Source organism: Acipenser ruthenus, chromosome 3, assembly GCF_902713425.1.
Source record: "Acipenser ruthenus chromosome 3, fAciRut3.2 maternal haplotype, whole genome shotgun sequence".
Classification (NCBI taxonomy): domain Eukaryota; kingdom Metazoa; phylum Chordata; class Actinopteri; order Acipenseriformes; family Acipenseridae; genus Acipenser; species Acipenser ruthenus.
Window position 1 is genome coordinate 21,695,429 of NC_081191.1, and position 13,028 is coordinate 21,708,456.

General features: G+C 37.8%; 1 protein-coding gene across 1 annotated transcript in view; it reads right to left on the minus strand.

Moving 5' to 3' along the window:
• The window catches only part of LOC117394671 (eukaryotic translation initiation factor 3 subunit H-like), a 114,937-nt gene that overhangs the window by 20,699 nt on the left and 81,210 nt on the right, over nucleotides 1-13,028 (minus strand). Inside the window, exon 3 of the mRNA XM_033993092.3 lies at nucleotides 4,623-4,790. Within this exon, the coding sequence (XP_033848983.2) occupies nucleotides 4,623-4,790 (168 nt within the window). The remainder of the gene's footprint in view (nucleotides 1-4,622; nucleotides 4,791-13,028) is intronic.

A 13,028-nucleotide genomic window follows, 5' to 3' on the forward strand; every position in this document is an offset into this window, starting at 1 on the left:
TTTTTTTATCTAATTGTATTGAAAAATAGTATTGTTAACTTTAAAAATGTTTTTTTTTTTTTTTTTAGTGCAGTGTGGGGCGCTCCAAAGCAAACAGTAGACGTGTTTCATAACTTAGTTTTGAACTTGCTCAATTCTATATTACTGCTATGTCCATGGTTTCACTACCATAAATTTTTGTGAACATTGGGATCGTACTGTTCAAAGTGACTGCTGTAATAGCAGTCTGTGTGAGGAGTACTTTGTGTTGTAATATAGACGTTAAATAGTCTGCAACGTTGTCCAATTAAGTCCTTAAAAAGGTTTTGATTTATTTTCCATGATTGCATTTATTTAATGCACTCAGACAGTGAATTAATTATTTTCACTATAGGAAAAAGTAAAGAGCTATCTGAAGACCTTAGGCAGAAAATTATTTATTGTCAAAGCTGGAGAACGACACAAGAAGATTTCCAAGCATTTGAGTATCCCAATTTCAACTATTGTATCTATTATCAAGACGTACAAGACTCATGGTACTTTCACAACACTCCCTCAATCTGGATGAAAGAAGGTTCTTTCACCAAGAACAAGTAGAAGAATTGAGGAAGATTAATAACAATCTGAGATTCACAGCCAAAGATTCAAAGTGAATTGGCTGCAAGTGGGACAGGAGTTTCCATTTTAACCATAAGTGGAGCATTGCATGGTCAAGATCTCAATGGTCGGAGGACAAGGAAAAAAGCCACTCTTAGGAAAATGTCACAAGTACAATTGCTTTGTTTGCAAAACGGCATTTGAATGATGGATACAAGTTCTGGTCAAAGGTTTTGTGGAGTGATGAAACAGACAAACAAAAAAAAGTTATCCGGTCACGCTGATAATCGTTATGGTTTGGAGAAAGTCTGGTGAGGCCTACAAAGAAAATAACACCATACCTACTGTCAAGCACGGAGGTGGTAATACCCTTTTAAGGAGTTGTTTTTTCCTTTAAAAAATGGCACAGGAAATGTAGTTCCAATATGGATTCCATAACATACCAAAAGTTATTGGCCAATCATCTGAAACCCTCTTCTACAAAACTTGGTTTAAAGCGCAACTGGACGTTCCAACACAACAACGATCTAAAGCACACATCAAAATCTACTTCAGAATGGTTAAAGAAGACTAAAATCAATAGTTCTGGAATGGCCTAATCAAAGTCCTGATTGTGAACTTTGAAAAATTGTGGACATCTATTTCTTGTAACCTTTTCTCCTCATCCACAAAAGCAAAACTTTTGCTACAAAAGATTTTTCCCATAATTGTTTTTGAGAAACTTCTAGAAATTATACATTTCCATTGGCGTAAGAAAACTTTTGACTACAACTGTAAATATATATTTTTGCACGTGTTGTCTCAAATCTGTTTACGTGGCTCATTACGAGATCCGGAGAGTGCTTTTTTTTGTCACCTCTCCAGCACCCAAGCGGCTTGTAATTTGTGTCTGAAATTCAGGGTACAAAAAGGGATAGACCAAGAAGCCGTGAAGAAAGGCTTCTTCATTGCCTGGGCCTAAGGGCGTACAATACAGAGCTTACAAGAGTGCACCTGGGGTTCTAAGAATCTTGTGGAGGTTGATGAAGGTAGTGTGGGTAAAACTGGCGCAGAGCAGGAGGGGTCTCTATCCTCAAAAAAAAATAATCTACCCGCAATCGTCCAATTCGTTAATTGTTAAATTTGGAGGATAAGATATTCTTCAGCATTGTGACTCAAAGGTTGTCAACGTATCTGTTGAAGAATTGCATGATAGCCACCTCTATATAGAAAGCTACTATCCCAGGATGCTTGGAGCATTTTAGTGTGATCTGGCAACAGATGCAGTCTGTAAAAAAGGAGGACCTCCACGTAACATTCCTGGATTTACCCAATGCATATAGTTTGGTGCCACATAAGCTCCTTTGGGCTGCATTTGAGTTCTTCAGTGTACCCACTACTATAACAGGGTTGGTGAAAGCCTACTTCGGGGACTTGCAGTTCTATTTTTCTACTCCAGAGTTTACCACTACTTGCCAGTTTCTCGAAGTTGGAATCATGGCAGGTTGCACCATTTCTCCACTGGCTTTCACCCCATAGCACTGAAAGTCATTATTTGGGCCTCTAGATGTGCAGTGGGATGAAAACGGCATGCGACTGCCACCACCACCAAGTCGAGAAGCATCTCCATGACAAGGCAAAGTAATTGATAAAGGTGTTCTATATTGATGGAGAGGCCATTCCAACAGTGTCAGGAAAGCCTGCAGAGAGTCTTGGGAGGTGGTACAATGGGGTTTAAGTCTGAGTGGGAAAGGTGAGACAGCAGACAGTGCAAGGGCTGAAGAGGACAGATAGTAGTGCACATCTTAGTTGGTCCCCACCACTACTATATCATTTTATCTTGGCAAAAGCCAAATCCAATATTAGCATGTAACGAAAATCAACATAGCAATATATAAATGAGAGCAAAACCAAATGTGTGCTTTTTATATTTATGCAAGGAATACCATCTAATTACAAGTGCAAATTTCTGTGAACTCAATTCACAAATAAACACATTATTAAATAAATGCATAAATAAATATACTTGCAAAACGTAGATCTATTTAATACTGAACAAAAGTCCAAACCAGTTCATGAATCTACTTAGTTTCAATTGCTGGAAAGGAGATAAAACACTTTAAAAGCTGTAGGTGAAACTTTGACTAATCTGAAGTTGATCAGCTGCTGGCCGAGATCTGGTTGAAAAAGACAGATGTAATGCCACCTTTCCATTCAAAACAAAATCACCCAAGCACCTAAAATATAAAATCGTCCAAAACATCCACAGTTTGAAAAACTAAATGTTCAGGTATTTACGTCCATTTATGTTTTTAGACCATATACTAAGGGAGAATATGTAGCATGAATGATATACCAAAGACAGAACACCATTTTCTTATAATGATATAATGAAAATCCTCTCAAATATTCCATTGTTAAATATCTATGACTTTAGCTGTTGTTGCCAATCCTCATCTACATTTTAAATGCGTATTTATATTAAAACTATAGCTTGAGGCAAGGGTACACATTAAATTGCAAGTGCTTTACTTTATATGGCAATGTGGCAGCTGGCTACACAGCATAACTGGCTTTGTGCCGAGGTATCCTGGACAATGGAATAATATCCAGTCTTCAAGTAACAGCAGGTGGAAGGTCTAGAGGGTCAGGCCAACAGACAATAGCATACGTGTTTATTAAAAAATACTTTGGGACCATATCTGTGTATTGTTTCCAGACCTATTTAACATGCTGCTGTTAGCAAATTCCAACTGTGTGTGTATGTTGTGCTCCGTCTTTCGGGTGAGACGTAGTTTTATGTGACTCTGCAGCTGATGCATAGTTCACACACCCTAGTCTCTGTAAGTCGCCTTGGATAAAGGCATCTGCTAAATAAACAAATAATAATAATAATAATAATAATAAATATGTGTGTGTGTGTGTGTATGAGTGTGTGTGTGTGTGTGTGTGTGTATATATGTGTGTGAGAGAAAACCAGTTCTGTTAAGAGTTAAATATATCTACTTGTTTGTATGTAAAATCTTTTAAAATAATTTAAACACCCCCTCAGTAGGTGATGATATATAGGAATAATAGTAATATTAATAAAAAAAAAAAAAGGCTGGAACAATTGGAAAATTCATTAGGGCACAATGATGCAAAGTTTTCCATGTAAGTGTATTTTAACATGTTGTTCTAAAGTGTAATCAAATTGTTAACATGCTGAAACAATTTCAAGGGCAGCTTTGAGATTTCACATTCATTAAGATTTTTTCTGACAGATACTCGGGATGTTACACTTACTTCTCAGCTGGAAACTCTGGGAGCGCCTGCCAGTTATGACAAGCTTTGGGCCTTGTTTTATTTTTAATTTTTTTTTTTTTAAATGAAGGGCTGTGCAATAAAGCTGCTAAAATTAACTACAGCTCTGATACAGCACAGAACATCTGGTCTGGGAAAGGTAGAAGCAGATTGGAGAAAAAAAAGTGCTAAAACAGTCAAGGTTTTGGTGAGCCCATTGTGATATTGTGACCCCCCCTCATTCCTCTAGTAAAATACATAGTTTTAAAAGGCAAAGGGAAATCTTTTTTTTGTTTGTTTTGTTTTTACATATCGCAATTTCTGTTTGGTCAAATACTGAGCAAGACTCTAGAAATGTTTTTTTTTTTTTTTTTTTGTTAAGCCATCTGGTCTGGTTCCACAAGCCATCAGCAGAAAAAAAAAGTGTTTGTGTGTGGAGGGGGGGGGGGGTCTGGTGGTGGACAGAGGAATAAAAGTGAAGCAGCTCCTCAGGCATTCTGAAATGTACACATCAGAACCCTGATAGCAAGAAAAATAAACAGAAAGAAGGAAACCCTGTCTAGACTGAGCTGCTTCTGGGGCTGCCTCAGACACTGGGTTGGTATTTACTTAGAAGGTGCTGCCAAGGCTACCTACTCAGAGGTAGGACCAACAAAGACAGAGTGAGAGAGAGCGAGAAAGAAGAGTGAGACCAAGACAGAGAGGGTGTGAGAGAAAGAGCACAAGAGAGGTGGAGAGAAAAGGGGAAAAAATAGTAATGAATGAGAATTAAAAGCCAGGCTTACCATAAACGAGGACCACAGACTCCTCAATTGCATGTTGGTAACTGAACTGGGAGTCGAGAAGGGCACGGCTCACAAAGGAACCATAATAGGTGGACTGGTACCAGCCAACATGGAGGTGGTCAATGTTTACGTGGCGCAAGCTGCGCATCATCTCCATCTGGTACTGAACTGCAGGAAAATCAAGAGGGAAGAGCAGATCATTCATACAGCCCTATATTATCTTCCAGAGTATACTGTAGCTAGAGTTAGACAACTGGTTTTATTTGGGTTTGGCTTTCACACTTGACCTGACTACTGGAAAAAAAAAAATACAAAAAATAAATGAACCACCCACTGTCGGTTTTATTTTCTTCATTTAAAAACAGCTGTCTTAAAAAGCAGACTGTGGTTAAACCTACTAGTGCCAGATGATGGCGGATTTTGTAAATTTGTGGATTATTGATTTATTTTTATATTGTGCTCTACCACCCTTACATGCAGAAAACTTAACCTTCCCCAAAACATTTGTATATCTTTAAAAAGGCAACCTTTTTTAGGCACACAAAGCACTTGTCTTCACATAAGAGAAACATAAGATGCTATCCATTAACATTTTTATATTCAATTATAACAAATTGACTTGAAACATTAAAATACAAAATAGACTTTTTCATTGGCCTTAAAATGCTTAGAGTGGAGGGGAGATTTGTGTTGCACACCAAATTCACAGAACATGTTGTCAAGGCAACACCAGCACTGGAGACATTTTTTGAATGTATAAAAGCAGACCACACATTGAAAAACCATCAAGATCCCTCTAGATTTTCTTTAGCCTCAGTAAAAAAAAAAAAAAATGGAATCGAGAGTGGGAATTTATGTTTGCTAAATTTCTTGCAAAACTAAATCTAGCATTAAAAATACTGCTAGCCAGACTAACTTCCAGGGAGACTGACATTTAGCCACAGCAAAATACTGCAGTGTGAATCTGGTACTGTATATAAAAGCCCATTAAATCACGAACAACCTTTACAAAACTAAGAAATAGGTGTATTATTTGGAAATATGTCCATTAAGCAAATTGGTTCAAACCTCTTGCCCACCCCTCCAACAGTCAGTGAAGGGTACCATCTTTAAGATATTTAAATATAAAATAAAAATAAATTCATGTATAAAAAGAAATATAAAGCTTTGGATAGGAGCAGGCTGCTGAAGTATTCTATTGGTCTTGATATGCTATTGTGTACCTATATCAGGGTACAAAGCAGACTTCAGCTCTTCACATTACTCATACAGTACAGAATACAGTTGCGTTGTCAAGCCACAGGGAGAGAATAGATTACGGCAACATGCAGACTGCGTCGTGCTGTATACATCACCCTCTACCTGAAATAATGAATAAGGCATTACATGTGCAGTGGACTACTGTTTTTTACATTTCCTTGGAACCAAAACAATGAATGCATTAATACAAATCAGCCTCTGAGCAGATAAGTTTATGATTCAGAACCTACGTTTCATGTTACACAGGAAAATGAGAACTCTATAGCCAATAAGCCTTCTGAGAATAATGTCATCGGGCAGGCATGTACTGGAAAACATTAACTACAGCAAGACCCAGATAAGCTTATATCTCATAAGATCAGGCACTGCCTTAACCTATATCAGAGTGTTTTTTTTTTTTTTAAATACCTAGTTTTATCCGAGTTTTAAAGTAAAACACCACCAACAGTGATCTAATCTCAATTTTATAATTGTTTAAATGTTATTTAAAATGCTTTTGCATAGATTGACATGTTCATTTAGTTCAGAACAACATCTTGAAACAGGAATACTTGATATGTACATAGGCTCTGTCTCACAATTTATTCATTTATGATGCAATTTATAAAAGCTGCTTTTCACTGTCGCTACTGAGTTTCACTCAAAATTGCCAAGAGTCCATTTCATTTTAAAATGGCCGATTTCCACACCAAACTTTTCTGAAAGAATAAGCAGTAAAAATGTAAAATGTTATATCCTTTACAGAATCTGGTGGCGTGCTAGTTGCCTGGTAGCTTCCAAATCGAAACATATACTGACTTTTCCCTTTCGTCTACGAAGACAAGCTCAGAACATTTAGTTCTCCACAGAGGATGGTATTTTAAGAACTTGTCTCTTCCCTTTAAATGCATTTTGTGCATAGCTGTGGTTTTTGCACATTGCCAATTTTATTTATTTATTTATTTTTTAAATCAGAAGGGTGTCAAATAGGTTTTGTATAGTAACTGAATGGTGATGGAAATAAATACATACTATATTATAGGGGCAGCAGTGTGGAGTAGTGGTTAGGACCCTTGGGATTGTGGGTTCAATGTGGGTTCAATCTAGGTACTTTACCTAGATTGCTCCAGTAAAAAATCCCAACTGTATAAATGGGTAATTGTATGTAAAAAATAATGTGTAGAAAAGAATATAATTGTATGTAAAAATAATGTGATATCTTGTAAGTCACCCTGGATAACAGCATCTGCTAATAAATAAATAAATAAATAAATAAATAAGAATAATAAATAATACCTCAGTGCATAAATACATATGTGTGCCTCAACATTTATTCACCTCCCAGCATTGCTTTGAGGCACTTGAATCCCTTTAGGACTGGAAACAGAAGAGCCACAAATGAATAAATATTCATCATTCCACAGTAGTGAGACATCAAAATAACAAGACGGCAATTTGGACTGAAATAAAAAATCAAGACTGGAAGACACCTTCAACAAACAGGAGACTAGTAACAGATCTAGGAGGCAGGTCAACAAGTTTGGTAATTAATCACATCTAAGGTTGAAGCTTTGCTACAGAATGATGATCTCATCACTTCTATACAGAATGTTTAATAGACTAGTCTGAGCTACAGTACAACTCTCGGTGTGAAAGAAATGCAGCCTTACGGGGCTTGGTGGAACCCACTGTAATGCACTTAATCCAATTTTTAATGGCTTAAAACGACTCCCCAATTAACTAAAACAGGTCATAGCTGTGTACTGTATTGTGATTGTGTATTGTGATACATGACAAAAAGCACTAGAACACCAAATGGTTCTAAAAAGATCCAACTGTTTGGTATGCAAATACATGCCATCCCAAGTTTTGTTTTTTAACAAACACTACCAAACCCATATTGCCAATTATGTTCAGAACTTATCTGGAGAAAAAACTTGATATCCTTTTTACAAATCATTTTTAGGCCTCGACAACTCTCAATATAGAAATGAGTCACACATAGGTTGGGGGGAAAAAACAAACCAAAAACAAAACTGCAGTATATTCAGCAACAGTTGTGGAAGATCCGTCCATGGGAGTAATTGAAATCAACAGTAAACTAAAAATGATTTAGTAAATAAAATGGTTTCCATTTCCTCATACTATCAGTTGCTTCCATTAGTGCTGATAAAAGACCCTGGGTTTTGTGACAGGGTTCCCCTATGCACAGCGTTTTAATGACAGCAAATACATAACCCTACCAACAAGTAATTATAGCATCAAACCTAGAAAAAGAGTTGGGAGTACAAAGGAAATGTGAGAGAAATAAAAAGTACTTTTTCCTTGCTGCAGACAGACAGAATAAAACAAGCACCATAGCTTTTGGCTACATGATGATTATTTGGAAATCTGTTATTTTAGGTGCTATGCATAAAACAAATGACAGAATATAATTCATTTTTTAAAAAAGGTACAATGTTGCCTGTGTTGGTGTTTATTTACTAAAATTAACAAGAGGCTTTTTGTAATTTAATACATTGTGTAAAACTGACATGTAAAACTATCCCCTCCTCATTGCCAACTTCTCGTCATGACTGTGCAACAACTTGAGATGTTACATTAATCTCTTACAGTACAGTTTCTCTCTCTCCAACACCTTCAACAGAATAATTGTATAATCTTCACTAACAGAAGGCCTATCGAGGGAGATACAGCAAGCTTTCAGTCTACCGCTCTTCTGGCAGAGCAGAAAGTGGCAGAGCTGACAGATTCTCAGCTTCCCCTGCCCCCAAAATCATTCCCACAATGCAACTGCACTTGTTAGTCAGCTGTAAATTTAAAGAGAAGGAAGGATTTTAAAGCCAATACCAAAGGGCTAGTAGAAAATACATTGGATAGATTATGTTCAGCACTGCACTCAACTAGAACAGATTTCAAGAGAAAATGCATTCATAATGAAATCCCCTGAGAAGGAGACAGCATCAGAAAGGACCGTGTCCCACTTTTCTGTACAGTAATGACTCATGACTAAGCATATGGCGACATAGGTTGTTTAATTCCTCCACTCACAAACATTGAGTTTTGCAAAAGTATAAGAGGATTATGGACTCAGAAACAACAAAACCTGTCTAATCCTCTAACAGTATTCTGGCTTGCACAAACTAATTAAATTCTGTTTCGGTAAAATGAAGCAAAACACAAGGTGTTTTTAAGAAAGGAAAATCCTATTCCAGGCTACCAGAGTGCTAAAGATGCAGAGGTCGCTGCTGTTTAAAAACCACCCTACACAAAACCGCCTCCACCTGCTTCTCAAATCACCCTGCAGTGAATTCAAAACATGGAAGGTGGTCTGCTCGTTTCCTTAACACCCTAAATCACAGCCAGACGTCTCATTAGGGGGTTTGCTGTGGCCGTTGGGAGACTTATCTACTGCTCTGCTAAAGCTGTCATGGCAAAAGGAAGCCTGATACCACACATCTCCCAAAACTATTAGACAGCAATTAATTTGAGCCGAATGAACCCCTGTAGTTTCAGAATTTATGACACGTCCTGTACTCAAAGGGAGAAGAGATCAACATTAAAAATACGTATCTTAAAAAGGGATTATTTTTTACATATTTGACTTGCACTACATTAAATTAAACTATATAAAAAAGTAGATCAATCCATACCTCTATTCTGTACAGTATAAACATTTTCAAAATGCAGGTCACGTATTAATGACGTTGGGTGATGCACAAACACCAACATCCTGCGAGCCATACACAGGGTAGTATGTGTCTGCAGTGTGTGCGATTGGCAGTATGTGTCTGCCATTGTTCCATACATTCATCTTGTCAATTAGCAGCAGCCACAGTGGTAGTTACATGACTCAAAAGTGAGCGGTGATGAGAAATCTTGCACTGGTACAGGCAATTCCCGGCAAAACAAACAAACAAACAAAAAAAAAGCATGTGGTTGATTTGAATCAATTGTGCTCCCCGAGGTCAATAACTGATGTCCCAACCAAGTACTGTAGTAAATTACTGCATAATAAGAAAATACAAAAGATTAATGCATTATATAAAAATACTGAAGATGACTGTTTATTTAAGTACAGTCTTGGTGAGACAGGTTAAAATGACCAATTTGAAGGAGTACTGTACAGGCTGTCGCCTAATGTTTTACCACAGCAGTACCACATTGCAGCTATCTTTCACAGTTGGCCATTAACTGAAAGACATACATTAACATTTGATTGATGGGTTGAGTTTTGTACCAGAACCATCCCCCTAAACAGTGGTTGGCTGGACATTCCCTAAAATAGCAGTGTTTCATTTGATGAACTAAAGCAAAGTTAAACAAAACTACCTCATAGGCAGTGATGGGTCTTGGCAAAGGAATGAAAATGAAATTAGCAGAGGATCACAGCTACTTTGATACCAATTAATAAAACACAAGCTTAATAAAAGCCTGCAGAATCTATACTTGTGTTAATGGTTACTGTACACTGGACTCAATTGCTTAGAAATTTCAGTTTGATTCTTTATATTTTACCCTGCTGATTTATCTCAATACTTTCTATACCATTACATTTACAGTATGGTAGTTCAAAAACTTTTGATGAAGCTTCACCAGAAAACCTCTGAAGATCAAGCTTATAGCGCCATCTATCAGTTACTTGGGATGGTTGTCTGCTCTGATTTTATTACATGGGCTGTTTTCTTCCATGACGATTTCACCTTTTATTTTAAAATTTTCAGTTTTCAACCTTTTCACCTAGAAAATTTACCACCAAAACCCAGTAGCAGGTAAATCAAATATAGTCTACAAAATAATGTGTAAGCCACTTAGCAGAACTATGTCATGTACAGCTTTCTATTTTAGGGCTTATCAAAAGGTGAGTGATTGACAGCTTGGGAGGAGAGATTCTCCACCCAGCAGCAGCACTGTAACTGCATTATCACAGTGCTACAATAACAGGCTTGGTCTCTGTTGAGGCAATTTTTATCCTGTGGTTGCTGGGGTACAGTAGTCCAGTGCAACCCATGAAATCCAAGCACAATAAGTATCATCTCTATGACCACACCAGCTAACAATATGCTGCATTTACAGTACATCCCTGAGCCAACTCTATTTTCTAGGACAATTTATGACACAGGAAGTTGGTGTTCTATTCTCATTGGCAAAGCTGGATTCAACTTCTTACTACCACTCAAAAAAAAAAAAAGAAAAAAAATACTATGATCCTTCACTAGTCTACTGTATCAGGATGGAAGTATTCTTATATACACACACCCCAGCTCCAGTACAGTATTTTAATTGATTCCTTTTCATTCTCTTTCAAGAGGGCCTTGGGTTTAATCCGTAAAATGAACGTGCCCTTTCCGAACACTGTATTCATTCACAGTAACAAATTACTTTATTACTGCTATTCCATACAGAAGCCTTTTTATCCTTGATGCAGCATCTGCTTTAAAAAAAAAAAAAACAACACACACACACACACACACAATGGAAGCAGCAAGCTTTACTTCCTCTCAATGAGGAGGCATGTTTCCATGCTCAATGAGATGCAACTGGGAGATGCAAACAATGAAATCTCAGGGACTTGAAAAGAAGTGCACTTTATGCGTAAATTACAATCTCCAGCCTTATTGAAGGCTCACCCAGATTGCTCCCCCGCATCATCATGATTTACATCAATGCCACAAAGCGCAAGGAGGCCCGTCCGCTCCTGTGAGGCGACAGTTGAAATGAGACAGATTAAAACCAATTACCAGTCATGCCAAGTCTTATGGTTCTTTGGGGGGGTGGGGGGTGGACGATGACGACTATTGCTGTTTACGTTTCTGCTCATGCGTATCACAGTAACAGCTTGCAAAGAGATATATCTCCCCACTATCTATCTATATATGCCAATTGGATTTTTAGAATTATAAATACCGCCATGTATTCTTACTTTAAGTCATTACACACACTTCCATCCACACACAATTTAATGCACAGAAAGGGGTGATACACTGTGAAAGCAAGTAGTATTCATTATATTAAGTAGTCCAATACCTGAGGAAGTGGTCTCTACAGTGTGGTAATGACTAATCTCTACATAGGAGGTGATGCAAGTATAGGCACAGCGCATCGGTCTATTTAGCGGCTGCACTTGCAGAGTTAGGGGTACAGAGAGCAGTAGTTGCTGTATGACATTTGTGGAGCACGAAAATATAAACCAAAAAAATGTCAGGGAAAGGGCAGCAAAGTCCTCTTGGCGCACAGAAAAGAAAAGTTTTCCGAGAAGGAGCTGAGAGTTCTTACAGCTGAGGTCACTTAGCATGAAAATGAGTTGTTTGGAAAAGCATCAGTTAAGCTAGAATCCTTAGGAAATTAAATGTACTGGCCTGCAATTTTTAGCATGACATCCATAAATTTGCCAAGCACTCTGGAAAAGGTGGATTGGGCTATCCCTCCAGACATTCCAACTGTGGTCTGAAGGTAACCAGAGGCGAAGTAGTGCAGAGAACACAGCACTTTCACATGTGCATATAGCAGTCCCTAGATTGATGCGGGGGTTTAGCTCATTTCTCAATTCAGCTATGAGGTCCAGGGTGACCTGCGGAGTGAGACGATAACGCTTTAGCACCTCATCCTACGGCATCCCAAACAAAGTGACCCTGGGATTGAATATGTGGGGTTCTTAGTCTTGCCCTTCTCCTCCGAACGTGTTCTTGCCTCTCCTTAACAAGAGCTAAATGTCGCCGCATCAGGAAGTGTACCACAGCAGCCATCCTGAAGCCAATGACAGGTCTCTGCAGGTGTGTGCTTTTATACAGCTCTTAAGTTACTCGCTTCTACAATGGTTTGCATTCTGTAAGAAGAGGTGTAAAGTTTTTGGAGGGTCAGCAATTGCCTAAATGCAAGGCAAAATTCTTACATCACATTATAATGTTTGCGCATGCTTAGTATCCAGATCCCTCCCAATGCCATGCTCTTTTCTTCATTTGAATGCATTTTAATATAATTGTAATGGCTCAATGATGGCAAAGTGCAAATTTGATAGCAGGTGCAGAACACCAGGTGAACGCCATTTTTTTATTTTTATTGTACTTATTATTATTATTTTTTTTTATTTTTTTTTACATAAGCCACATTTAAAATCAGCTGGTAAAAATCAGACATTAGGGCTGCTAAACATGATTTGCATACCCT